The sequence below is a fragment of the Haliotis rubra genome, unplaced genomic scaffold, assembly GCF_003918875.1.
Source record: "Haliotis rubra isolate DU_JTF1 unplaced genomic scaffold, ASM391887v1 Scf246, whole genome shotgun sequence".
NCBI lineage: Eukaryota > Metazoa > Mollusca > Gastropoda > Lepetellida > Haliotidae > Haliotis > Haliotis rubra.
Window position 1 is genome coordinate 525686 of NW_025766514.1, and position 27604 is coordinate 553289.

At 42.5% G+C, this 27604-nt stretch overlaps 1 protein-coding gene and 2 long non-coding RNA genes across 3 annotated transcripts; all 3 read right to left on the minus strand.

Annotated features, from left to right (window-relative positions):
- Nucleotides 1–4083: 4083 nt before the first annotated feature.
- LOC124279075 lies at nt 4084–8129 on the minus strand. The gene is made up of 3 exons (XR_006899288.1): nt 6449–8129; nt 5824–6123; nt 4084–5398 (listed from the first exon to the last, which is right to left on the minus strand). It is a non-coding gene; the product is annotated as an uncharacterized LOC124279075 (long non-coding RNA).
- A 272-nt stretch (nt 8130–8401) lies between these two features.
- On the minus strand, nt 8402–27410 carry LOC124279073 (sulfide:quinone oxidoreductase, mitochondrial-like). Its single transcript, XM_046714876.1, is given in 10 exon segments — nt 8402–8913; nt 10032–10210; nt 13273–13340; nt 13712–13895; nt 14738–14846; nt 17178–17281; nt 17770–17967; nt 19746–19799; nt 20867–21037; nt 27085–27410. Coding segments are annotated over 10 exon segments (1335 nt in total). The 5' UTR covers nt 27292–27410; the 3' UTR covers nt 8402–8852.
- On the minus strand, nt 14157–14541 carry LOC124279076. The gene is made up of 3 exons (XR_006899289.1): nt 14460–14541; nt 14324–14428; nt 14157–14227 (listed from the first exon to the last, which is right to left on the minus strand). It is a non-coding gene; the product is annotated as an uncharacterized LOC124279076 (long non-coding RNA).
- Nucleotides 27411–27604: the final 194 nt, after the last annotated feature.

Consider the following 27604-nt stretch of genomic DNA (forward strand, 5'->3'; position numbering starts at 1 on the left):
TGAAAACAATTAATGTTATTGGTTCAACAAATATTCCCATGATGTTTTTAGTTTAAAATATGTAAATTGGCGCGATCCTTTCAAAACATTGTAAATGGGAACCACCGCACCGCTCGTTACACAACTGAGGCGGTCCCAAAATTTGAAAACACTCAAGCAATGGTTTTCAAAATATTGGTTGAACAAAATGTCTTCCGACGGACGATAAATCTATATATCCCCGACCGTTTTGCTGATTTTGTGTATTCATTCAGCTTCCAGTCAAAATGCCTTATTTAAGATGTTAGCTGCGTGTTGGTTAACTAGATTATCTCCATTTACTTCTAACCGGTGACCCATGAAGGTCCGGGTTACAATGTTGGTCTTAAGTAACCCATGCTTGTCGTAAGTGGCGACTAACGGGATCGGGTGGTCAGGCTCGCTGACTTTGTTGACACATGTCATCGGTTCCCAATTGCGCAGATCGATGCTCATGTTGTTGATTACTGGATTGCCTGGTCCAGACTCGATTTTTTACAGACCGCGGCCATACAGCTGGAATATTGCTGAGTGCGGCGTAAAACTAAACTCACTCACTCACTCTAACCGGTCTAGAATCAAAAGTATCAGTGGTTCTCAAAATCATCTGTTTTAGAAACATGTTAGGGTGGCGAATCTCAAGGCTAATGTGCCAGTTTAAACTTTCAGCATTAATAACTTAGATAAGGTCCTAAGGGGCTGCAAGGGACCAATTCTAACTTGCACCAAGCGACTTGTGGTGGGTGTGTTGAATATGTGATTTACACTTGAACACCAGGCATGGTCATCTTTGTTTGGGGCATTCAGAAATGTGATATTAAGCATGGAGGTTAAATCATTAATCCTGTTGATTCCACTGCCCCTCCAAATACTGTTCCATTAGGGCTTCACCAGTTAAAATGTGATCAAAGATTTATATTTCCAACAGAACATTAAGCCAGCTTCACACGCATATTTAGAGGTGGCTCAAATGATTCAGCCATGCTACTGGGCTTACTGGATACAGTACTTTTCTATCTGGGGTGTATTTAAGTGAAATGATCATCTCAGTATTTGCAAATGAGATTTTAGAGCTTTAACAAACATTGGTTGTCAGGGATGTATTACATGTTGTACTGAACCTGCAAGAAAACCACCATAACATATTGCCACGGTAATTATACCACTATAACATACTGCCACGGTAATTGTACCACCACAACATACTGCCACGGTAATTGTACCACCACAACATACTGCCATGGTAATTGTACCACCATAACATACTGCCATGGTAATTGTACCACTATAACATACTGCCACGGTAATTGTACCACTATAACGTACTGCCACAGTAATTGTACCACCATAACATACTGCCATGGTAATTGTACCACCACAACATACTGCCACGGTAATTGTACCACTATAACATACTGCCACGGTAATTGTACCACCACAACATACTGCCACAGTAATTGTACCACCATAACATACTGCCACGGTAATTGTACCACCACAACATACTGCCACGGTAATTGTACCACCACAACATACTGCCACGGTAATTGTACCACCATAACATACTGCCATGGTAATTGTACCACCACAACATACTGCCACGGTAATTGTACCACTACAACATACTGCCAATGGTAATTGTACAACATACTGCCACAGTAATTGTACCACCATAACATACTGCCACGGTAATTGTACCACTATAACGTACTGCCACAGTAATTGTACCACCATAACATACTGCCATGGTAATTGTACCACCACAACATACTGCCATGGTAACTGTACCACCATAACATACTGCCATGGTAATTGTACCACTATAACGTACTGCCACGGTAATTGTACCACCATAACATACTGCCACGGTAATTGTACCACCACAACATACTGCCACGGTAATTGTACCACCACAACATACTGCCACGGTAATTGTACCACCACAACATACTGCCACGGTAATTGTACCACCACAAAATACTGCCACGGTAATTGTACCACCACAACATACTGCCACGGTAATTGTACCACCACAACATACTGCCACGGTAATTCAGTTCAGTGGGGAGTATCAGCCTTGGTGTAACAAAGCCCGGTACAGTCCTACTTTGTGTACTGACTTGTAGACCATTTCAGTTGCTTTCACTTTTGTCTGCAAACCGTGAAAATCCGGGTTAGAATTAATTGGTCTTCAGCAACCCGTGCTTGTCGTAAGAGACGACTAACGGGATCGGGTGGTTAGGTGTGCTGACACATGTCATCGTATCCCAATTGATGTCAATCACTGGATTGTCTGGTCCAGACTTGGATTATTTATTTACACACTGTTGTCATATAGCTAGAAAATTGTCGAGTGCAGCGTTAAACAAAAATCACCTTTTTTGTGTGCTCTGCATTATTATGGAATAAGAACTTACTTTTCAGAAAGGAACAGTCTTAACTTCCAGTCTTAATTAAGTAATGTTCATAATGAAGCTGTCTGGTTAATCATCACATTTTCACTTCACACTTGCTCAAAGTCATTTAATATGTCTGCCGTGATACATAATTGGTAGCCCTTAAATTGAATACCACACCAGATCATTCATTTAGTTAACAGAAACACAAGACTCAATAGACTTCATCTCCTTTAATGCTGACCAAATGAACAGGCACCTGATTGCCCTCCTTTCAGCGTTTCATGTCAACACTGTATTGATGTACTGGATCTACATGGTGAGGAACGGGTCTAAAGAGAATCCCAACATCATATTAATTAATCTCATAAATTAATTCAAGAGAGTCAGACTTGCGATCAAGCCATCCCCAATAACTTCGAAATTAAGCAAATACATTCAAATATTTGCAAAAACAAAACGCTTAAGCATGTTCTTCCATTTTCAAACCAAATTGAAACATAATCAACTGATTAACCTCCGGGTTATTTACTTGTAATTGCAGTCCAAACCAGTTGCCAGTATACAGGTGAGACAGATGTCACACTGGGGACTGTTCACACAAGCTCTTACCTTCATGTAAAATACTTTAATTTCATTGGTCAGTGACGCTTCAACAAGTTCCCATGTCACCCCCTCCCAGGAGGGTGACAACTGGAAAAAATATTACTCACTGCCAAGGTAACCGCTAAACACTCCGCCTAGAAGCTGTATCGCTAACAATCCTATGACGCCATCATATGACGCATGCAGTGCACTGAGTTCGAAAACCGTTCGATTGGCCGTTTTTGAGTTCACCATGTACACATTTATTTTACCGACTTTCACTGGTTTATTTAAGTTTGCACACTCAACTTTAACATAATTAACCATTATTATAGCAGGTTTAAGCTTGTCAGAAAATGTTTCACTACTTTTAAACATCCAGATACGAGGCAGACGCCATCTCATATAGTCGGGAGCGACATTCAAAATAAAATAAAATGATATTGTGTACATTTAACATGTCAGTAAGATAAATACGTTGTAAACTTCTCCCTCAGGTAATACAGTCTGATGTACACCTTTGATTCCGGTAAGCGAGGGACCACACCGCTACAAAGAGGCGTACATCAGACCGTATTAAGCGGCCTTCACACAGCAAACTAAAGTTTGACAACACATGTTGTGGAAATTTTAAAAGTTGTCAAACTCACGTATTCACACGCCAAACACATGTTGTCAAACGTTCGTGTCATTTGAGCGCCATGTCTGTATCGGTGCGGTCACGTGACAATTTTGTTGACTGCGATTGGTTGTTTCTGAACAACACGAGTTTGACAACACTTCACACGTCAAACGCGAGTTTGACAACACCCAAAATTTGGCTGAAGGGGTCGTTGTCGGCACAGGTACTACAGATACGTACCCCAGGTATTGTTTTGGTGATAGGGGCGGTGGGGTAGTCTAGTGGTTAAAGCGTTGGCTCGTCACGCCGAAGACCCGGGTTCGAATCCCCACATGGGTACAATGAGTGAAGCCCATTTCTGGTGTCCCCGCCGTGATATTGCTGGAATATTGCTAAAAGCGGCGTAAAACCAAACTCAGTCAGTCAGTTTTGGTGATAAGGAATGAAAGCAAACAAGCTTAATCAACATCTCTTTCTATATTGTTACACAATGAAACACTGAAAGACAGGCAGGAGGAGATGCTACACCAGACATATACGCACCTACAACAGATGGAAACAGGCCACGATAGGAATGTGTTCTCAGGGAAGTAGCATCCACTTGGCACTAAAACTCTAACGCCAGGTTTACAGCACTTAAATGTAGGTATAAAAGCATGCACACGCACACGCACACTAGAACACTGCCCATGAAAGCTTGCCTGTATGCAGGGGACTGAGAAGTTGTCCTTAAAAAGCATAAATAAAATTCATCCCTCAAAGTGACCCCTGCTGACAGTGATTCTAGCGATCAGAATTATGTACCAACCTTCAATTAATTTCCGATAATATGATAACTTTATACCATGGTATTATTTTGTACCTGTACAATGATCTGACAGCCTGTTTGGGAATAATGCCTGAATAAGTTGAATTCCAGACACCTACTAGTACGTCATCTCATGTGAAGATAGCACAAACTCTTTACTGCAATCACTAACAAGTTAGTGACTTAATTTGTAAATAATAATAACACATGTAACACATACAAAAGGAGCTATATGTAATAAACTAAACAATTGGGGTTGCACACAATACACAAGACAATATGGTAAACACCTGGACATGAAAGGAGGATGTACCGAATATTACCGTAGATAAGCCAAATTTTAAAATATGAAACATACAACTTTATGGATGACAACTTCTTATTTAATGCATAGAGCGACATTTCGATGTAGATTCTTACATCGTTATCAAGCTAATTTCATTTTTGAGTCACCAACTTCTAGAATGCCCATCAAACAATAAACCAAAGTTTTGAAGAATATAAATAGGGAGCCTGCTGTAGGGTCGGCTTGCTGTCAGTTGTCTTGTGGTCTGAGCTGGCGGTGATTAGGACCCCATCTACGACCACCCTGGTGGGGGCTTATGTATGAATGTATGAATCATACCATTTTGATACTGATTTTAAGGGTCAAGTTAGGGGGATCGGTTTATCTATGAGATCGGCTTTTCTACGGTAATATACGGTACTGCACATAGAATATGTTCACAAACAGTCCAGGACAAAGAGACAACGTCTGTAAATACATGTGTATACATATATACTGAGTGTATATATATACTGAGTGTATACATATACTGAGTGTATACATATACTGAGTGTATACATATACTGAGTGTATACATAGAACTATGTAACATCTACAACACTTTACACCTCCAGCACACACTGGTGCTGCAGGAGAATGGACTGCAAGGGAATGTAAGGAGCCAGTAGGTGTACATCTTATACCTGTGTAACACGGTACATCTTATACCTATGTAACATGGTACATCTTATACCTGTGTAACACGGTACATCTTATACCTATATAACATGGTACATCTTATACCTGTGTAACATGGTACATCTTATACCTGTGTAACATGGTACATCTTATACCTGTGTAACATGGTACATCTTATACCTGTGTAACATGGTACATCTTATACCTATATAACATGGTACATCTTATACCTGTGTAACATGGTACATCTTATACCTGTGTAACATGGTACATCTTATACCTGTGTAACATGGTACATCTTATACCTGTGTAACATGGTACATCTTATACCTATATAACATGGTACATCTTATACCTGTGTAACATGGTACATCTTATACCTGTGTAACATGGTACATCTTATACCTATATAACATGGTACATCTTATACCTGTGTAACATGGTACATCTGATACCTATATAACATGGTACATCTTATACCTGTGTAACATGGTACATCTTATACCTGTGTAACACGGTACATCTTATACCTGTGTAACATGGTACATCTGATACCTATATAACATGGTACATCTTATACCTGTGTAACATGGTACATCTTATACCTGTGTAACATGGTACATCTTATACCTGTGTAACACGGTACATCTTATACCTATATAACATGGTACATCTTATACCTGTGTAACATGGTACATCTGATACCTATATAACATGGTACATCTTATACCTGTGTAACATGGTACATCTTATGCCTATATAACGTGGTACATCTTATACCTGTGTAACATGGTACATCTGATACCTATATAACATGGTACATCTTATACCTGTGTAACATGGTACATCTTATACCTGTGTAACATGGTACATCTTATACCTGTGTAACACGGTACATCTTATACCTATATAACATGGTACATCTTATACCTGTGTAACATGGTACATCTGATACCTATATAACATGGTACATCTTATACCTGTGTAACATGGTACATCTTATACCTATGTAACATGGTACATCTTATACCTGTGTAACATGGTACATCTTATACCTGTGTAACATGGTACATCTCATACCTGTGTAACACGGTGCATCTCATACCTGTGTAACACGGTGCATCTCATACCTGTGTAACACGGTACATCTTATACCTGTGTAACATGGTACATCTTATACCTGTGTAACACGGTACATCTTATACCTGTGTAACACGGTACATCTTATACCTGTGTAACATGGTACATCTCATACCTGTGTAACACGGTACATCTTATACCTGTGTAACACGGTACATCTTATACCTATATAACATGGTACATCTTATACCTGTGTAACATGGTACATCTGATACCTATATAACATGGTACATCTTATACCTGTGTAACATGGTACATCTTATACCTGTGTAACATGGTACATCTTATACCTGTGTAACATGGTACATCTCATACCTGTGTAACACGGTACATCTGATACCTGTGTAACACGGTACATCTCATACCTGTGTAACACGGTACATCTCATACCTGTGTAGTTGCCATACACGTTACACCTGTGTATGGTGTATTAGTAGTGCATCATATGCCTGTGCGTGTGTACTCACAGTAGATCCTATACTTGTTCCGATGTACACAAAACAGACCATATGGTCTGTGCAGGATATCTTCTTGCAGTTACATGCAGTTTCCCCATGCCAAATGACCTGCCATGTCCTGAACAGGGCAACCACAGGGCAACCACACACCAGTCAGGTGCATAGCAAGCCAATTTTTTCGTGTAAGCCAGATAGGTTTCAAAGGTTTATGTTAAGATAGTATTGAGGGCTTGCCCAACTTTTTAGCAACAATCAGGTGTAAGCCCAGGATTTTTATAATGGTAGCTATACCCCTGCAAGTTTATGCTGCTTACGATAAGCCTTTCATCAGCCATGCTGCACCACACAGTGGAGCTACAACACTACAACATATGCAGCTATTGCCAGAAGTCAAAGAGACAAATCACTGACATGTGTCATATATGTCTGAATCTAGGTCAAGGTCGTCATTCAGCCTTGTTGTGTTGAACACTCCTATTGAGTGATTTGGATGGCCATCAAATGGGTAGCTCTCTTACTGCGAAAAGGCGTTACAAAAACATGTTTAATTAAATTCAGTACTAGTATTCATTTTAGAAACCCAGATGAGGTCAATCATTATCCAAATATATTGAGAGGTGTTAGACAAAGGAAACCATCTCAAAGTTTGTCATCTTTGTCATTTAATCAAATATGCTGGTTATCTAACTCATTATTAAACAGGCAATATTTATCATCCGTAACTGGTTTCCACAGGAGATATCACTTTGATGATCAAGATCTGTCTCCAAGGGGACATTGTTCAACCAGATTGCATCACAACCTTTTCAGACCTTCATGGTGCAATAACATCAGGATGGAATAACATCACTTATCTTCGTCACTGAAGGTGGTTAGTTGCACTGTTTACATACACGTGCCAGTGATAGTGTAGTTCAAGGTCAAGGTCACAAAGACAAATACTATGTTAATCCAATCAGACGACACTGACTCGACCAAGGAGCATGACTCCAGGCATCTTAGATCACTTTTATATATGTTTGGTTTGGTTGTTGTTTAACGCCGCACTCAGCAATATTCCAGCTATATGGCACCGTCTGTAAATAATTGAGTCTGGACCAGACAATCAAGTGATCAACAGCATGAGCATCAATCTAAGCAACTGGGATACGATGACTTGTGTCAACCAATTGCGTGAGCCTGACCACCCGACCCGTTAGTCGCCTCTTACAACAAGCATGGGGTACGGAAGATCACTTCTAACCCGGATCTTCATGTGTAGTTTACATACAAGACTCCAGTGTTACAGAACAAGCAAAAAGAAAGAAGTAGCTTCGAGACATTGCTGTAAACAATACACACGTTCCTCAGGTTCCTCCAACTTCACTTGGCCATTACTGTTTACATACACAGAATGTAGGAAGATTGATAAACAAGTGATAACCCATGTGACTTCGGACATCAAATATATCCACTCATCACTCAGCAAGCCCCAGACACTGATCTACTCCTGCTGTTATCAAACATCACCTGCCCGGTGAGATGTGTACTGATCATTTTCTTAATATCTTCAGCAGCCTGCTGGTCACGACCCCCTCAAAACAATGTTAAGCTTTCCAAGAACACTAAACAAATAATACAATGCATAGATGTATTTGGGACTTAAAAATATTCACAAAATTTGATAATCTAACTGATCTAAACATTTATAATAAAACCAGTCATTTATCCATCTGTGCATCAAAGCTGAAGAGGCAAGTATCACAGACGTCCCCTGGTCACTCAGTCACAGCTGCCTTCCACCAAACTGCTGTACAATCACAGGATTTATGGATCCTTGTCTGCCTGGGCATCCATGTTGGCTGATGCCTGTTCCCCAGGTCTACTTGGACATTCCCAGGTGAAGCATCTTGCGGGCCAAGGATGGACCGTTCCAGTAGCCCCTGCAATATACAACATCCATTAATGTGTATTTGCATCACACATCCACGTCGCCCCTGTAACATACAACATCCATTAATTTGTGATAATCTAGTTGTTAAACTGTCCTCTGCTGACAGCTTTTCAAAAAAGTGTAAATATATTTATTATCAGTATATATCATCACGATATGGCTGAAATATTGCCGAGGTGACGTACAATTTTAACTCACTCACATACATCATCCTTCAAAGTGTATATCTATCAAGCATTCCTGTCTCTCTAGGACTCACACCGACATAGATCAGGATCGATGAAGCCCCTTAAACAAGCCCCATCTCTCTAGGAATCACACAGACATAGATCAGGATCGATGAAGCCCCTTAAACACGATTCATCTCTCCAGGACTCACACCGACATAGATCAGGATCGATGAAGCCCCTTAAACAAGCCCCATCTCTCTAGGACTCACACCGACATAGATCAGGATCGATGAAGCCCCTTAAACAAGCCCCATCTCTCTAGGAATCACACAGACATAGATCAGGATCGATGAAGCCCCTTAAACAAGCCCCATTTCTCTATAGATCAGGGACTCACACAGACATAGATCAGGATCGATGAAGCCCCTTAAACAAGCCCCATCTCTCTAGGACTCACACAGACATAGATCAGGATCGATGAAGCCCCTTAAACAAGCCCCATCTCTCTAGGACTCACACAGACATAGATCAGGATCGATGAAGCCCCTTAAACAAGCCCCATCTCTCTAGGACTCACACCGACATAGATCAGGATCGATGAAGCCCCATAAACAAGATTCATCTCTCCAGGACTCACACCGACATAGATCAGGATCGATGAAGCCCCTTAAACACGATTCATCTCTCCAGGACTCACACCGACATAGATCAGGATCGATGAAGCCCCTTAAACAAGCCCCATCTCTCTAGGAATCACACCGACATAGATCAGGATCGATGAAGCCCCTTAAACAAGCCCCATCTCTCTAGGACTCACACAGACATAGATCAGGATCGATGAAGCCCCTTAAACAAGCCCCATCTCTCTAGGACTCACACCGACATAGATCAGGATCGATGAAGCCCCATAAACAAGCCCCATCTCTCCAGGACTTACTTGAGCATAACATTCCAGTACAACTCTGGCAGGAAATCTTTCTTCATGTGATACATGAGTCTCCTCTCCTTGCCCTGGTCAATGGGGAAAGTCTCCAGGGGCTGGCCAGCGAAGTCAAACTCTGCCAGGATGCACTTGTTGTTCCCAGTGAGGAGAGGACAAGACGTGTAGCCGTCATACTGAAACACAAGCTCCAGGCTGGAACAAGTCTCAAGGAAATACAAAATGAAACACTATTCTTGCACTGAGGACCACAAACATATAGCGATATTCAGTACATGGTAACAGTCATAGAAACATTACAATACAAATGAAAGGGTGTGGCAGGTACAACTGTCAGGGAGTGGGAGGTACAACTGTCAGCAAGTGGGAGGTACAACTGTCAGGGTGTGGGAGGTACAACTGTCAGGGAGTGGGAGGTACAACTGTCAGGGAGTGGGAGGTACAACTGTCAGGGAGTGGGAGGTACAACTGTCAGGGAGGGGGAGGTACAACTGTCAGGGAGTGGGAGGTACAACTGTCAGGGAGAGGGAGGTACAACTGTCAGGGAGAGGGAGGTACAACTGTCAGGGAGGAGGGAGGTACAACTGTCAGGGAGGGGGAGGTACAACTGTCAGGGAGTGGGAGGTACAACTGTCAGGGGAGGAGGAGGTACAACTGTCAGGGTGTGGGAGGTACAACTGTCAGGGGAGTGGGAGGTACAACTGTCAGGGGAGAGGGAGGTACAACTGTCAGGGAGAGGGAGGTACAACTGTCAGGGGAGAGGGAGGTACAACTGTCAGGAGAGGGAGGTACAACTGTCAGGGAGAGGGAGGTACAACTGTCAGGGGTACAACTGTCAGGGGAGGGAGGGGTACAACTGTCAGGGGAGGGACTGGGAGGTACAACTGTCAGGGGAGAGGGATGTACAACTGTCAGGGGAGGTGGGAGGTACAACTGTCAGGAGTGGGAGGTACAACTGTCAGGGGAGGGAGGTACAACTGTACAACTGTCAGGGGAGGGATGTACAACTGTCAGGGAGAGGGAGGGAGGTACAACTGTCAGGGAGAGGGGGAGGTACAACTGTCAGGGGAGGGGGAGGTACAACTGTCAGGGGAGGGAGGTACAACTGTCAGGAGAGGGAGGGTACAACTGTCAGGGAGAGGGAGGTACAACTGTCAGGGGAGAGGGAGGTACAACTGTCAGGGAGAGGGAGGAGGTACAACTGTCACTGTGGGAGGTACAACTGTCAGGGGAGAGGGAGGGGAGTACAACTGTCAGGGGAGGGAGGTACAACTGTCAGGGAGAGGGAGGTACAACTGTCAGGAGGGAGGAGAGGTAGGGTACAACTGTCAGGGAGAGGGAGGTACAACTGTCAGGGGAGAGGGAGGGGGTACAACTGTCAGGGGAGAGGAGGGAGTACAACTGTCAGGAGTGGGAGGTACAACTGTCAGGGGGAGAGGGAGGTACAACTGTCAGGGAGGAGAGGAGGTACAACTGTCAGGGGAGAGGGAGGTACAACTGTCAGGGAGAGGGAGGTACAACTGTCAGGGAGAGGGAGGTACAACTGTCAGGGAGAGGGAGGTACAACTGTCAGGGAGTGGGAGGTACAACTGTCAGGGAGAGGGAGGTACAACTGTCAGGGGAGAGGGAGGTACAACTGTCAGGGGAGGAGGGAGGTACAACTGTCAGGGAGAGGGAGGTACAACTGTCAGGGAGTGGGAGGTACAACTGTCAGGGAGTGGGAGGTACAACTGTCAGGGAGAGGGAGGTACAACTGTCAGGGAGGAGGGAGGTACAACTGTCAGGGAGAGGGAGGTACAACTGTCAGGGAGAGGGAGGTACAACTGTCAGGGAGTGGGAGGTACAACTGTCAGGGAGAGGGAGGTACAACTGTCAGGGAGAGGGAGGTACAACTGTCAGGGAGAGGGAGGTACAACTGTCAGGGAGAGGGAGGTACAACTGTCAGAGGGTACAACTGTCAGGGAGGGAGGTACAACTGTCAGGGAGACTGGGAGGTACAACTGTCAGGGAGGAGGGAGGTACAACTGTCAGGGAGGGGGTACAACTGTCAAGGGAGAGGAGGTACAACTGTCAGGGGGGAGTACAACTGTCCAGGGGAGGCAACTGTCAGGGGAGAGGGAGGTACAACTGTCAGGGGAGAGGGAGGTACAACTGTCAGGGGAGTGGGAGGTACAACTGTCAGGAGAGGGAGGTACAACTGTCAGGGGAGGAGGTACAACTGTCAGGGAGAGGAGGTACAACTGTCAGGGAGGGGAGGTACAACTGTCAGGGGAGGGAGAGTACAACTGTCAGGGAGGGAGGTACAACTGTCAGGGAGTGGGAGGTACAACTGTCAGGGAGGGAGGTACAACTGTCAGGGGAGGGAGGTACAACTGTCAGGGGAGTGGGAGGTACAACTGTCAGGGAGAGGGAGGTACAACTGTCAGGGGAGAGGGAGGTACAACTGTCAGGGAGAGGGAGGTACAACTGTCAGGGGAGTGGGAGGTACAACTGTCAGGAGGGGAGGAGGTACAACTGTCAGGGAGGAGGGAGGTACAACTGTCAGGAGGGAGGTACAACTGTCAGGGAGAGGGAGGTACAACTGTCAGGAGAGGGAGGTACAACTGTCAGGAGAGGAGGTACAACTGTCAGGGAGGTACAACTGTCAGGGGAGGGAGGTACAACTGTCAGGGAGAGGGAGGTACAACTGTCAGGGGAGGGAGGTACAACTGTCAGGAGAGGGAGGTACAACTGTCAGGGAGAGGAGGTACAACTGTCAGGAGGTGGGAGGTACAACTGTCAGGGAGGGGGAGGTACAACTGTCAGGGGAGGGAGGGTACAACTGTCAGGGGAGGGGAGGTACAACTGTCAGGAGAGGGAGGTACAACTGTCAGGGAGAGGGGAGGTACAACTGTCAGGGAGTGGGAGGTACAACTGTCAGGGAGGGAGGTACAACTGTCAGGGAGAGGAGGTACAACTGTCAGGGAGAGGGAGGTACAACTGTCAGGGAGGAGGTACAACTGTCAGGGGTGTCAGGGGAGGTACAACTGTCAGGGAGAGGGAGGTACAACTGTCAGGGAGAGGGAGGTACAACTGTCAGGGAGGAGGTACAACTGTCAGGGAGAGGGAGGTACAACTGTCAGGGAGTGGGAGGTACAACTGTCAGGGAGAGGGAGGTACAACTGTCAGGGAGAGGGAGGTACAACTGTCAGGGAGGGGGAGGTACAACTGTCAGAGAGTGGGTAGCGTTAATACTAACCTGACTCTGAGGTTTACCACCAGACATAACGGCCAGCAGGTTCTTCTTCAGTATACCGCTTTGAGTAGCTGAAATGAAAATAAACAAACTAGTTATTTCACAACTGATGTTAATTTCATATAAAAATGAACATAATCACTTGTGTGATTTTTACATAAAATTTCTGAACACAGATTATGTTACAATGAATTGATTTGTTGATCGTGCTGATTCACATCTTGGAATATAGGTGCATTACCATCAGTGAAACATCTAAATGACAGAAACATCTATGAGTTTCTTCAGTTACAAACGGGTTTTACCAAAACAAGGAAAAAGGCAGTCTACATGATTCAGAAATGCCATTGGTGATGTTTGTTTACTAGTCATGACTAGTGGTTCTACCTACTTCCCCGTGTACTACAGCACAATCTTAGGTTGACCCTGACCCTGTACTGACCTGCCGCGGCTGCTGTTTTAGAGGTCGGCACGCTAGTGCAGTCACCAATACCAAATATGTTGGGGTACTTCACATGCTGCAGGGTTTCCTTGCTGACGTCCAGGTAGCCATCCTGGTTGACCAGACTGCTCTGTCGGAGTGGGTCGGGTGCCGACATGGGAGGGGTGACATGTAAGAAGCTGTACTGAAAGTACGTCCACACGTCAGTTGAAATCAATTCTAACTTGGTACAGTTATAGTACTGTCAATAGTCTTGTTTTTTGTACATGGAGCAAGCGAGTGTGGTTTTACGCCAAATTTTACTAGTTTTAGCAATATTCCAGCAGGGGACACCATAAATGGGTTTCTCACACTGTACTCATGTGGGGAATCGAACCCAGGTCTTCAGCATGATGAGCGGACACTTAACCACTAGGCTACCCCACCACCCTTGTACATGGAGGTACCTGGTATGTTTATTGTACATGGATGACTGGGGTACCTGGTATGTTTATTGTACATGGATGACTGGGGTACCTGGTATGTTTATTGTACATGGAGGTATGTTTACTGTACATGGAGGACTGGGGGTACCTGGTATGTTTACTGTGGTATGTTTACTCACATGGACACCTGGTATGTTTATTGTACATGGATGACTGGGGCACCTGGTATGTTTACTGTACATGGAGGACTGGGGTACCTGGTATGTTTATTGTACATGGATGACTGGGGTACCTGGTATGTTTATTGTACATGGCTGGGGTACCTGGTATGTTTATTGTACATGGATGACTGGGGCACCTGGTATGTTTACTGTACATGGATGACTGGGGTACCAGGTATGTTTATTGTACATGGATGACTGGGGTACCTGGTATGTTTACTGTACATGGATGACTGGGGTACCTGGTATGTTTAGTGTACATGGATGACTGGGGTACCTGGTATGTTTATTGTACATGGATGACCGGGTACCTGGTATGTTTACTGTACATGGAGGACTGGGGTACCTGGTATGTTTATTGTACATGGATGACCGGGTACCTGGTATGTTTCAGTTAGTCCTTCTGGGCTGTCCAGGTCCACAAAGACCGCCTCCTTCTTGTCTGGCCGGACCTCAACCAGGCTCCGTCTTTAGTTCACCTCAATATTCCTGTATGTGAAGTCAGGTCGAACACTTCAATAAGCACTGGAGCATTACAAACTGTCCTAGTGTTTGCTTTCATATCTAGTTGCTTGTATGAAAAACAAATTAGCTTATCTGACCAAATAACATTAAAGTCACATCTATGCCGTATCTAAATTTGTCTTCAATAAGGCAGTGTTAAATGAACAAATAAACTAATGCTGCTGTTTGTGCCTGCAGTCTAATACAGCATGTATGGATTATTCCAGCTAGGTTCACAGTCTCTAATCCTGTGATTGATATTATGAGCACTGATCAACGATGCACATGCCATTAACCAAATCACTGAGTCTAACAGCCTATTCAGTTAGGTCTCCTCTTGCAACAAGCATGGGCTGCTGTTTGAGACTACTCAGACCTGGAACCACTATGAGGGACAAACAAAATGGTATTTTATTTCATCGACTTACCTGTCACCATAATCTGCACAGGACCTACTGTTATAGAACATTACTCTGAACAGTGGAGCACTATTAATCCACACTATAGAATTGCACAGGACCTAGTCTGAACAGTGGAGCGCTATTAATCCACACTATAGATATACACAGGACCTAGTCTGAACAGTGGAGCACTATTAATCCACACTATAGAATTACACAGGACCTAGTCTGAACAGTGGAGCACTATTAATCCACACTATAGAATTACACAGGACCTAGTCTGAACAGTGGAGCACTATTAATCCACACTATAGAATTACACAGGACCTAGTCTGAACAGTGGAGCACTATTAATCCACACTATAGAATTACACAGGACCTAGTCTGAACAGTGGAGCACTATTAATCCACACTATAGAATTACACAGGACCTAGTCTGAACAGTGGAGCACTATTAATCCACACTATAGAATTACACAGGACCTAGTCTGAACAGTGGAGCACTATTAATCCACACTATAGAATTACACAGGACCTAGTCTGAACAGTGGAGCACTATTAATCCACACTATAGAATTACACAGGACCTAGTCTGAACAGTGGAGCACTATTAATCCACACTATAGAATTACACAGGACCTAGTCTGAACAGTGGAGCACTATTAATCCACACTATAGAATTACACAGGACCTAGTCTGAACAGTGGAGCACTATTAATCCACACTATAGAATTACACAGGACCTAGTCTGAACAGTGGAGCACTATTAATCCACACTATAGAATTACACAGGACCTAGTCTGAACAGTGGAGCACTATTAATCCACACTATAGAATTACACAGGACCTAGTCTGAACAGTGGAGCACTATTAATCCACACTATAGATTATTACACAGGACCTAGTCTGAACAGTGGAGCACTATTAATCCCACATTACACAGACCTATCTGAACACAGGATTACACAGGACCTAGTCTGAACAGTGGAGCACTATTAATCCACACTATAGAATTACACAGGACCTAGTCTGAACAGTGGAGCACTATTAATCCCACACTATAGAATTACACACAGGACCTAGTCTGAACAGTGGAGCACTATTAATCCACACTATAGAATTACACAGGACCTAGTCTGAACAGTGGAGCACTATTAATCCACACTATAGAATTACACAGGACCTAGTCTGAACAGTGGAGCACTATTAATCCACACTATAGAATTACACAGGACCTAGTCTGAACAGTGGAGCACTATTAATCCACACTATAGAATTACACAGGACCTAGTCTGAACAGTGGAGCACTATTAATCCACACTATAGAATTACACAGGACCTAGTCTGAACAGTGGAGCACTATTAATCCACAACAGTGGACAGTGCACTATTAATCCACACTATAGAATACACAGGACCTAGTCTGAACAGTGGAGCACTATTAATCCACACTATAGAATTACACAGGACCTAGTCTGAACAGTGGAGCACTATTAATCCACACTATAGAATTACACAGGACCTAGTCTGAACAGTGGAGCACTATTAATCCACACTATAGAATACACACAGGACCTAGTCTGAACAGTGGAGCACTATTAATCCACACTATAGAATTACACAGGACCTAGTCTGAACAGTGGAGCACTATTAATCCACACTATAGAATTACACAGGACCTAGTCTGAACAGTGGAGCACTATTAATCCACACTATAGAATTACACAGGACCTAGTCTGAACAGTGGAGCACTATTAATCCACACTATAGAATTACACAGGACCTAGTCTGAACAGTGGAGCACTATTAATCCACACTATAGAATTACACAGGAAATCATCCAGAATACTCAATGTGTGGGTGAACCATGACCATTCCAAAGTTGCCAAACTATCCTTTTGTCTGTGCCTCGTACCTGTCTTTGACTATATCCAACAGTCTTTCTGCATATTTCTTCACCCCAAATATGACCCCAAGAGAGGTGTTGAAGATCACGTTGGTTTTGTCTCTCTTGCCCGCCTGCAACAACACAAGTATGGAGTCATACATGCATCAGGCATAACGTCAGTAATAGTCATTCACAACACACTTAATTAAAACAGGCAGGGCTTTAACATTTCTCTGCAACTATGCTGGAGAACTTGTGTCAAGTTATCAGTGACATATGTACAAAACAGCACCAGGGGCGGATACAGTGTGTGTTTTGTGTGTGGTGTGTGTGTGTGTGTGTGTGTGTGTGTGTGTGTGTGTGTGTGTGTGTGTTCTCTTGAGAAAAGGAGGGGTGTTTTCATTGGTCATATAATAAACTATCAGGACAAAAGGGGGTGGGGGGGTGAGCACCCCTGCAGTATCTACAGTATCTACAATAATTGACTCCATAAACTTCCACCAAAATATAACCACTTCCAACAATCTTTCAACTTTACTAAAAAAAAATAATTCAGTACATGTTTAATTATTTTTTTAATATTTTACAAATGCAACTAGTTTGTGTGTTTGTTGTTTACCTTCCTGAGGTAGTGGTCAGCTAGGTACATAATCTTCTGAGGTGCTCCGGCACACTTGATGGGGGTGTTGGGGAAGGTGAAGATGGCGTTTCCCCCCTGCAGCGCCTCCAGAGCTGGGAATGTCTGTGTCACGGTCTCACTCCAGTAGTTGGAGCACACCGACTTGTCCACTGTGAACGCTTCAGGTAAACCTTTAATCTGCAATATGGACAACATGAGGTAGGTCCGGCCCCCGGAGCTGGTCACACACCCATGAATCAGGCCTCACTATACACCATCAGCAGGGGTACTGGTGGGATACTTGAGGGAGCTTAAAGTTGATTTCAGATACTGTCAGCCTCAGTGGGAGTAAACAACTGAATTCAAACAACAATGAAACTAACATGAAATTGTGAATAGTTACAAGAAATTATATACCCATGCTGCACTGTTCTGTAAAAAAAATTCTGTAACAGACACAAGAAAACTTGTCATTCTGTTGGGGGGTGATTAATGAGTGAGATTGTTTTTCCCACCACTTGTAGCAATATTCCAGCAACATCAAGGCGGGGGACACCAGAAATGGGCTTCACAAATTGTACCCAAGTGGGGAATCGAACCCAGGTCTTCGGCGTGACAAACAAACGCTTTAACCACTAGGCTATCCCACAGTGTGACTTGTAGTAACAACCTGTAGCATGCAAAACAGTTGCAATGTTAGAACATCCCAATCTTAACAAATTTTAACTGCATACAACTAATTGGAGCCTATTATTGTAAGATATAGGACTTGTCCTAATTCCAGTACTTCCCTGGGTGGCATTTAGAAACTGGTATGATGAAGAGGAATATTTCAGTATGGATAGACAACTTTTTTACTGCAATAGAGGCAACATTTCGGTGTAGATGCCAACTCTTGCTTGATAACGGCATCTACACGTCTATGTACAAAGAAATGTTCCTCTTCAATTCACAGACTTTCCACCAATCAGATCGCTTAGATCTGTGTCCATCCCTTTGTTTAAGTGGACATCATGTCAGAGACATGACTGAAGAAACTTGATTTTACCAGAGAAGAAACTGAATGGTGTGTCACTTGAGAATCCAGTTGCAAAACCACACTGAATTATATTTGTTCTTCTTTTTAGTGACTGTGATAGATATTCCTCTCTTCTTCACATGACAAATCCATGTATTATTGTTTCAACACGTCGCAACATGAGAATGTACCTTTATAAAGACTTACACATGGACTGGTCTGGAAGTTGGACAAATGCAGTCATGGTTGATATGTTAAGTTTTACCAGGGGTGCAGAAAATCACTGCCCACCTTGCCCAATATTGCAACAACTACTAAATGTCACCCATCCACATCAGTTGTTTACTTCCTGGCTCTGATTTCACACTTTAGGACACTCTCTCTGACTGGTTGAGCGGAGTACTAAGATGAGTTCAAACTTGTGCAACAATATGTGTGAATAAACACTGCCATTTAGAAAGTGGCCAGATGTAACATATGTTATATTTGGGATTGCACTTTCTCAGTAAAGTACAGATTCTATCACTTTTGGTGGGTTGAGTCCCATCCAGGGCTCGAACCCACACCCTCAGAATCAGGCACCTAATCGCCAGCACACAAAGTTAGGGATTGGTAACCCAGTTGTGTTCCCACCCTCATTTGGAGAGTTGACCTGTGTTTGAGCTGTTGCATACCCCTGATTAGCAATTAGTTTTACTTACTTACTCTCAGCAATTCATGGCTTGCAGGGGACGGTGGGTCCCTAGTGGTTAAAGCGTTCGCTCGTCACACCGAAGACCCGGTTTCGATTCCCCACATGGGTACAATGTGTGAAGCCCATTTCTGGTGTCCCCCGCCGAGATATTGCTGGAATATTGCTAAAAGCGGGCGTTAAACCATACTCACTCACTCACTCATGGCTTGCAATGCACTCTACCACTAATCTGGTGGCCCTACTGTTCACTGATGGGACACTTACCTCACTGTAGTTGAGCTGCATACCCATCGCTACCACCAGGAAGTCGTAGCCTATCTGGAAACACCACAATATCACATCACAAGCAGTCAAATGTGAGGAACAAGGCTAACAGAGAACCACAAGGATCTACCGTATGGTTCTAGAACAAATAATAATTTGGTTTTTTTCAACATCGTCATTGCATTCAGAGTTCAAGCCTTGTGCCCAAATATGATTTGTAAACTTCCATCAACTGATAAATACTTGACAATACTGTTTACAAGAAACAGGAACTGCCATTCTAAATTTCAGCTTTGTTTATAAGGCAGTTTCAGAGGATCTGTTTAAAGGTGTGGTAAAATAGCAAAAGTAATCTAGCAACACCAGACAAACAGAGGTACATGAAAATCACAGTCCATGAAAAATGAAAATGTCAATACATGCCCAAAAATGTATATTACATGTAATTCCAACAAGCACATACTTACTGTAAGTCAAATTTCATTGCATGATTAATGACCAAAAATGACACAATATGGCCACCATGGCAGACGACAGTTTCATAGAATTTCAGTCATCTGAGCTCCAAATATAGCCAACATGCAGGAAACTGGTGCAGTACTGGAATACTTACACCATGCTGTGTTAAAGTTGGACTAAAGTTTGCATTAAATACCCATAACAACAGGAGATGAAGTGTGGTGGTGTGTGGTGGTGTGTGATGATGTGTGATGGTGTGTGATGGGTGTGGTGGTGTGTGTTCCTGTGCATAGAGCTCAGGTCACAATCAGTTGAAGTTAAGCAACATTGGTCATGAAGAGTACTTGGATGGGTGACCGTGTTTGGCAGCTTGACTCCTGAGAGTTTCTAAGACTTCAGTCCTGCCCCCACAACAAAGCACATATGTGATCTCACCTTAGGCAAGTGAGTTTGTTCAAAATTACCTCTGTTCACCCAGCGGATAATTGGTACTCAATGGGATAAGTCATGAGGCTATTAACCTTCTAGCGCCTCACAGGCAGCTTGGGTTATCCGGGGTAATAATATCTTTCCCTGACAGTTAATATTCAACCAGATTGTGCGCTTTGAACATTTGGAAATAGCACCATAGAAATGCAGTAATGAATCAAGTGCCACACTACCTGTTCCCCACTTGCTGTGGTCACTGTGCAGCTGTCAGGGTCGAACTTCACTGCCTGATCCTTGATCCAGTCACAGCCGCTGGGCAGCACGGACTGCATGGTTCGCCCCGAGGCCTGCAGCGTCTTCAGCCCCGCTCCCACCAGGGTCCACATGGGCTGGTAGTAGTGCATCTGCCACACAGGAGACAACAACTGTCATGCTGAATCAAATGGTCTTTTTTTATAGGATATTTATATAGCGCATATATCCACGCAACTAGTGCATGCTCAAGGCGCTTTTATTTTTCCCTTCGATCATTGGATGTCAATCTCAACGGCACATCGTATTATCAATCTCAACTCCCTGGGGAGTGTACAACTCTTGCTGCCACTAGGCGCACCGAGTTAGTGTGGCTTTCTCATCCTAACGAGGACTAGGATGAAAAACTAATCAAAATCCCAAAGACCACAGGGATTCTAGCCACCTTCAATGTTCCTGGGGCTCATTCCACATAGCGATCATAGTGCTACTGTCGTGAAGTCTATACAGAAGTATGGGAGAACTTTATGATCACCTTAGTGTTACAATCGCTTTGAGGAACGGTATCCTGATCTACAACAAAACAGTGACCCTGGTCCAGTCCACTTCAACCAGGATATGACAACAAAGCTGATTCCCATTCTGAACCCACGAATTATAACAAAAGGCACAAAGCTAACCAAAAAATTCTATTTGGCATCATTAAGGAAACTGTGAGCGAACAAAATACTGCCTGATATCTGAATGCCATGACATTCATACAAATGGATTTGTAAAACATTATCAGTGTAGGAAAGATAGCCCGTCCCAACGTCCGAGACGGGTGAATTTTGTTGAGGACGGGCTAAATAAATATCTAGTCCGTCCTCATGTCGGGTCAATTTTAGCAAACCAATGACATATATATATAATGATTATAACCTTTTTGAATATTTACTGCCGAAGGTGTTTTATTTATATTTGGAGGACAGGCTAGATTTTGGCAGGACTGGTAAAAAATTTGACCTGCCAGTCCTGTGGACAGGCTAGATTTTCTACATCTTTCCTACACTGACATTATACATTCAAATTAAAAAATATATGAATGCTCTTGCTACAAATGATGAAAATTGATTTTCCTCTATGATGTCAAACAACGAACTAGAGGTCATACATGCATATAGATAAAGGAGCTAACTCCTCTATGCTTAACACTAGGTCACTGTAACTCAGGTCACTTGGAGATAAGCTGCTGACACTATATTTTCTTGATGTTTCATTCACAATGAACCAAACTATTCCCATACAAGATCCACGTTGTAACCATTTACCTTTTTGTATTATCACAATTATGAGAAATAATGAAATTGTGGTATGGTTTATATTTTTGGGTACAATTCTTGTAGAAATAAAGTTAACAGTTCAATATTCTGTGATCACAGTATACTATATTTAAAACATAAATTGGCAATATTATAGAAAATAAGACAAGTTACAAACAGGCACCTGGCATGACATGACTGATCTTTTCAAAACATGACAACAAATAATTCCACGACGAAGTGAGTGAGTTTAGTTTTACGCCACACTCAGCAATATTTCAGCTATATGTCTGTAAATAATCGAGTCTGGACCAGACAATCCAGTGATCAACAGCATGAGCATCGATCTACACAAATGGGATACAATGACATGTGTCAACCAAGTCAGCGACTACCCGACCCGTTACAACAACACCGACCTCTTACAACAAGCATGGGTTACTGAAGATCAATTCTAACCCTGATCTTCATGGGTCTCCACGATGAAGACAATTCCTAATGGGTATATGTGCATTTGATTCAAAATATAAATCTCGATCTAAAAGTAATACGGTCAATTTAACTTATAGAATTAATGAAATATCTGTTCACTAACTTGTTCACATGAAATTACAGCATTACATATTACACATGATAGGAACTACGTGCATGTGGCAGTTATACCTACAGATCATCTTCTAACACTTGTGAGACATTAAAAATATCACACTGAATGGGTCAATTACTTATGTAAATATTGTCCAAACAAACAAAAACTTTCAAATGATAAAAGTATCTAGTAGCCATTATCTCTGTATGATATGATATTGAAAAAGGCAAATTGTAGATTATGAAATTAATTTCTTGAAAAAATATCTTAAAGAGATACACAAAATAGACATCATAATATTGAAATTGTAAGCAGTGGGACAGGCAACATGGGACATGACTGGGACAGGGACAGTGGTATTTAATTGATGAAAATATATGTTTTTGTCTATATATTTGAATTTCAATGAATTTTCTTCAAATTTCGTAGAATTTCTAGTGCAATCGTATTGATGTAGTTTGAGGCTAAAATTCATAGCAACTACGATAACATCGTAGAGGTTGGCATCTCTGATAATTTAGAAATGTAACTACCCAGAACACAAAATGCTTTGCATGCAGAACACGCAGATAGAAATGTAGATTGATTTGCGTGAAACACACACGTTTAAGCGTTAACGCGAACACTGAAAATCAGGTTTTCAATAATAGGATGCACAGGTGCATTTTTCATATAGCTAAATCAGGCCCTGCATTGTTAGATCACCAGGTTTTGTCATGTTTTAAAATTTGTCAACTTTCATCACCACGGGCACTGTTTGATTTTACATTTCTTAACGGAAAAGGGGAAACAGTCGATTGTTTTCTTTTACAAATCTTTCCAATGACATTTTCTCTCTTATATCAGTAATGATGGTTTAAAAGGATCAAAGAATAAAGTAACTTTATTGTTGTGTACATGGTAGAAATGTGAAGCAAGTCACATTCAGTAGCCTGGTTGTAGGAATATTTCTCAACAGCATTTACTACAGTAAGGTGCACGTGCCAATGTTAACATGCACATGTGCAGTCATGTCGATGGAAGTCTCACCCTGGCTAGCTAGTGCTTGTTATTTATTACCCTGACAGGCACGCCATGACTGTGTTGTTCAGAAGAGTTATTGCTCCAATAAAATGTTGGGTTTTTTCAAAAGCGCTCTTAAGTAAGTGGCTATAAAGGAGAGGCCTGAAATGTTCACAGAGGTACAGATAAGCTGCGTATCTGCGTAAATTATGAAAATATTTATGTGAAAACTCAATTCCTTTTTAGTCCATTGCATACAAGTACGCATGAATTTTTGCAAATACCAATTAAATGTGATCTTACATGTGTACACACAAATGTCAAATCTTAGCTTGCGTACCGGTGGATAGAAAAAATAACTGAGGTATATTGAGAGGGACTATTTCAGGACATGAACTTGGGAGGTAGCATAGTGGTTAAAGCGTCCGCTCGTCACGCTGAAGACCCAGGTTCGATTCCCCACATGGGTAAAACAAGTGAAGTCCATGTCTGGTGTCCCCCAGTGTGATATTGCTGGAATATTGCTAAAAGTGGCGTAAAACCATACTCACTCACTCACTCACTCACTTAAGGCCATGGCCCCTCCTGGAATCTAGGTATCTCCTAGGCAAGTGTCTTGTTCTAATATAGCTCTGTACACCCTTCAGTTAATGGGTACCTGGACATGTTATATAGTAACTGATAACCAGTGGTATAGAAGGGTCATATACTCCTCAAGGAGCTAATAATGAAGACTGAGTGTGGTATAATGGGCATTAAATATGAACCAAATTTTTGCAGTGATGCTTAGTGCATCAGTTAGAAACAGTTTAATGGAATATCAAACATTTAAAATGTTGCAAAGTTCTAAATCACCATAGATATTTTGTTACATCTAATTCACAAATTCTATGCAGTTTCCTAATTGCATGGGACATTCACCTGAAAACGACAGATCTCAACTGCCAGTAGCAGTTCGATTCCAAAATGTCACAACAAATGAACATATTACAAGATTGTTATCCTACCTGGCTCTAAGGTTTCAAGGGCATATATTAACAAACAGCAGTATTACAAGTAGCATGGTCGACACGTGACAGTTAACGGCATTCTGATCTAAGGGTACAATTTAATATGGCATATATATTTAGACAGCTTTTTTTTCATATTTACACATTATTACTGCTAAGAGGATACTTAAATTTATACAGGTTAGGAAATAGATAATAATGTGGACTGATGAACTATGATCCAGGGTCTGTATATGCTGAACATTGGAACACTGATGAACTATGATCCAGGGTCTGTATAGGCTGAACATTGGAACACTGATGAACTATGATCCAGGGTCTGTATAGGCTGAACATTGGAACACTGATGAACTATGATCCAGGGTCTGTATAGGCTGAACATTGGAACACTGATGAACTATGATCCAGGGTCTGTATAGGCTGAACATTGGAACACTGATGAACTATGTTCCAGGGTCTGTATAGGCTGAACATTGGAACACTGATGAACTATGATCCAGGGTCTGTATAGGCTGAACATTGGAACACTGATGAACTATGATCCAGGGTCTGTATAGGCTGAACATTGGAACTCTGATGAACTATGATCCAGGGTCTGTATAGGTTGAACATTGGAACACTGATGAACTATGATCCAGGGTCTGTATAGGCTGAACATTGGAACACTGATGAACTATGATCCAGGGTCTGTATAGGCTGAACATTGGAACACTGATGAACTATGATCCAGGGGTATAGGCTGAACATTGGAACACTGATGAACTATGATCCAGGGTCTGTATAGGCTGAACATTGGAACACTGATGAACTATGATCCAGGGTCTGTATAAGCTGAACATTGGAACACTGATGAACTATGATCCAGGGTCTGTATAGGCTGAACATTGGAACACTGATGAACTATGATCCAGGGTCTGTATAGGCTGAACATTGGAACACTGATGAACTATGATCCAGGGTCTGTATAGGCTGAACATTGGAACATTGATGAACTATGATCCAGGGTCTGTATAAGCTGAACATTGGAACTATGATGAACTATGATCCAGGGTCTGTATATGCTGAACATTGGAACACTGATGAACTATGATCCAGGGTCTGTATAGGCTGAACATTGGAACACTGATGAACTATGATCCAGGGTCTGTATAGGCTGAACATTGGAACACTGATGAACTATGATCCAGGGTCTGTATAGGCTGAACATTGGAACATTGATGAACTATGATCCAGGGTCTGTATATGTTGAACATTGGAACACTGATGAACTATGATCCAGGGTCTGTACAGGCTGAACATTGGAACACTGATGAACTGATCGAAAACCGGTATTTTGACATGCATTCGAAAAACTTCATAACACTCGGAAATCTTCAGATTCTTTTGTTTTATAAATTATTCCTTTCCTTTTTTTATTTGTGCCAAACATTTTTATTTTTTCATGATTTAAAGCTTTTATTAAAGCTTAATCAAGAGTGGTGATTTTGATGTGTTTTTGCTTTATAAATCAAGCATTAACTCGATTATAAGTAGTTTTTTTTAATAAAAAAAACTTATTGCAATATATTGCAATACATATCGCAATATATGCTTTCGCATCGCAATATATTGCAATATGAAAATTCTTTGCAATACCCAGCCCTAAAGAATAATACAATTCATTTTGAGACCTAGCAATGTCTGTACTCCAACAAGTACAGAATTCTACCCCTCTACTCCTCTTCCGCTAATTTCTGCTGTAGTACTCCTGAGGTAAAAAATTATCAGGAACACTTACGTACACAGCTACAGTTCCCTGTGCGTGACATAACCATTGACAATTGATTCTATATTTAGCGTCTGTGACCTGAGCTATCATTGTACAGCAGCAAGGGCCACCGTGTACCACTTACATTCTGAGTATTGAAACTGAATGTCACTATGCCCTGAGAGAGTCTTTGTCAGTTCCCGAACAATGCTATTTTCTTTCCCCATCGTTACTGAAATGCTACAGTCTACAGCCCTTAAGAAGCAAGTCTAGATTTTTCCTCAGATTACGATGGAATCTCCCATCACAGTGGGACTTCTTTTCATTTAATGTGATGGGGTTTTTCACGTATTTACAAACACTAGGCATCAGTTTAACTGACCCCATTGCACGGGTCGTTAAACACGATGATCATATATTCTCAACGCTGATCACCAGTGGAAGGTTTGTTTGGGCCAGAGTCGACAGTTGATATGCCGACCGCCGTTACATAAGCGATGACCTATGATCACCATTCCGTCTGCTCTCACTCTCAGTCTGTAAGACTTACCTCGCTGGGATCAATGACAGCGACATGCCCCTTTCCCAGTCTTCCGGCAAACTTGGCGGCAGTAGCACAGCCGCCGGACCCGCCTCCCACCACCAACAGCTGATAATGTTTTTTGCTATGATAAGTCCCAGAAGTGCTGAATCCACGCCGGCCGCTCTGTCGTATAGCGGTGAAGGTACAACGTGACAACGGCACCAAGGTAGACATTTCGTTACAGTCAGTTAACTTTATCTGTCCAATAACTTCAAAATCTAGTGTCAACTTATTATCCGTTTGCAGACCGCTTATCTATATTGAAGGTTACCCACAATGAAACGTGGGTTACACGCGGACGTCCTACCTGTGTAGTTAAGTCGCTCCCGATTGGAGGAGTAGTCACACTTCGTCCAATCAGGAAGTTAGTAGGGTACAAGTCAGGTACGCAGTATCAGTCGGTCGATGTGATCACGTCCGCGGTTTGTTTACAAATATAGCGTGAAGTCGGAAGAGGCAGTTCAGGGATGAGCGAGGCTTTACGTAA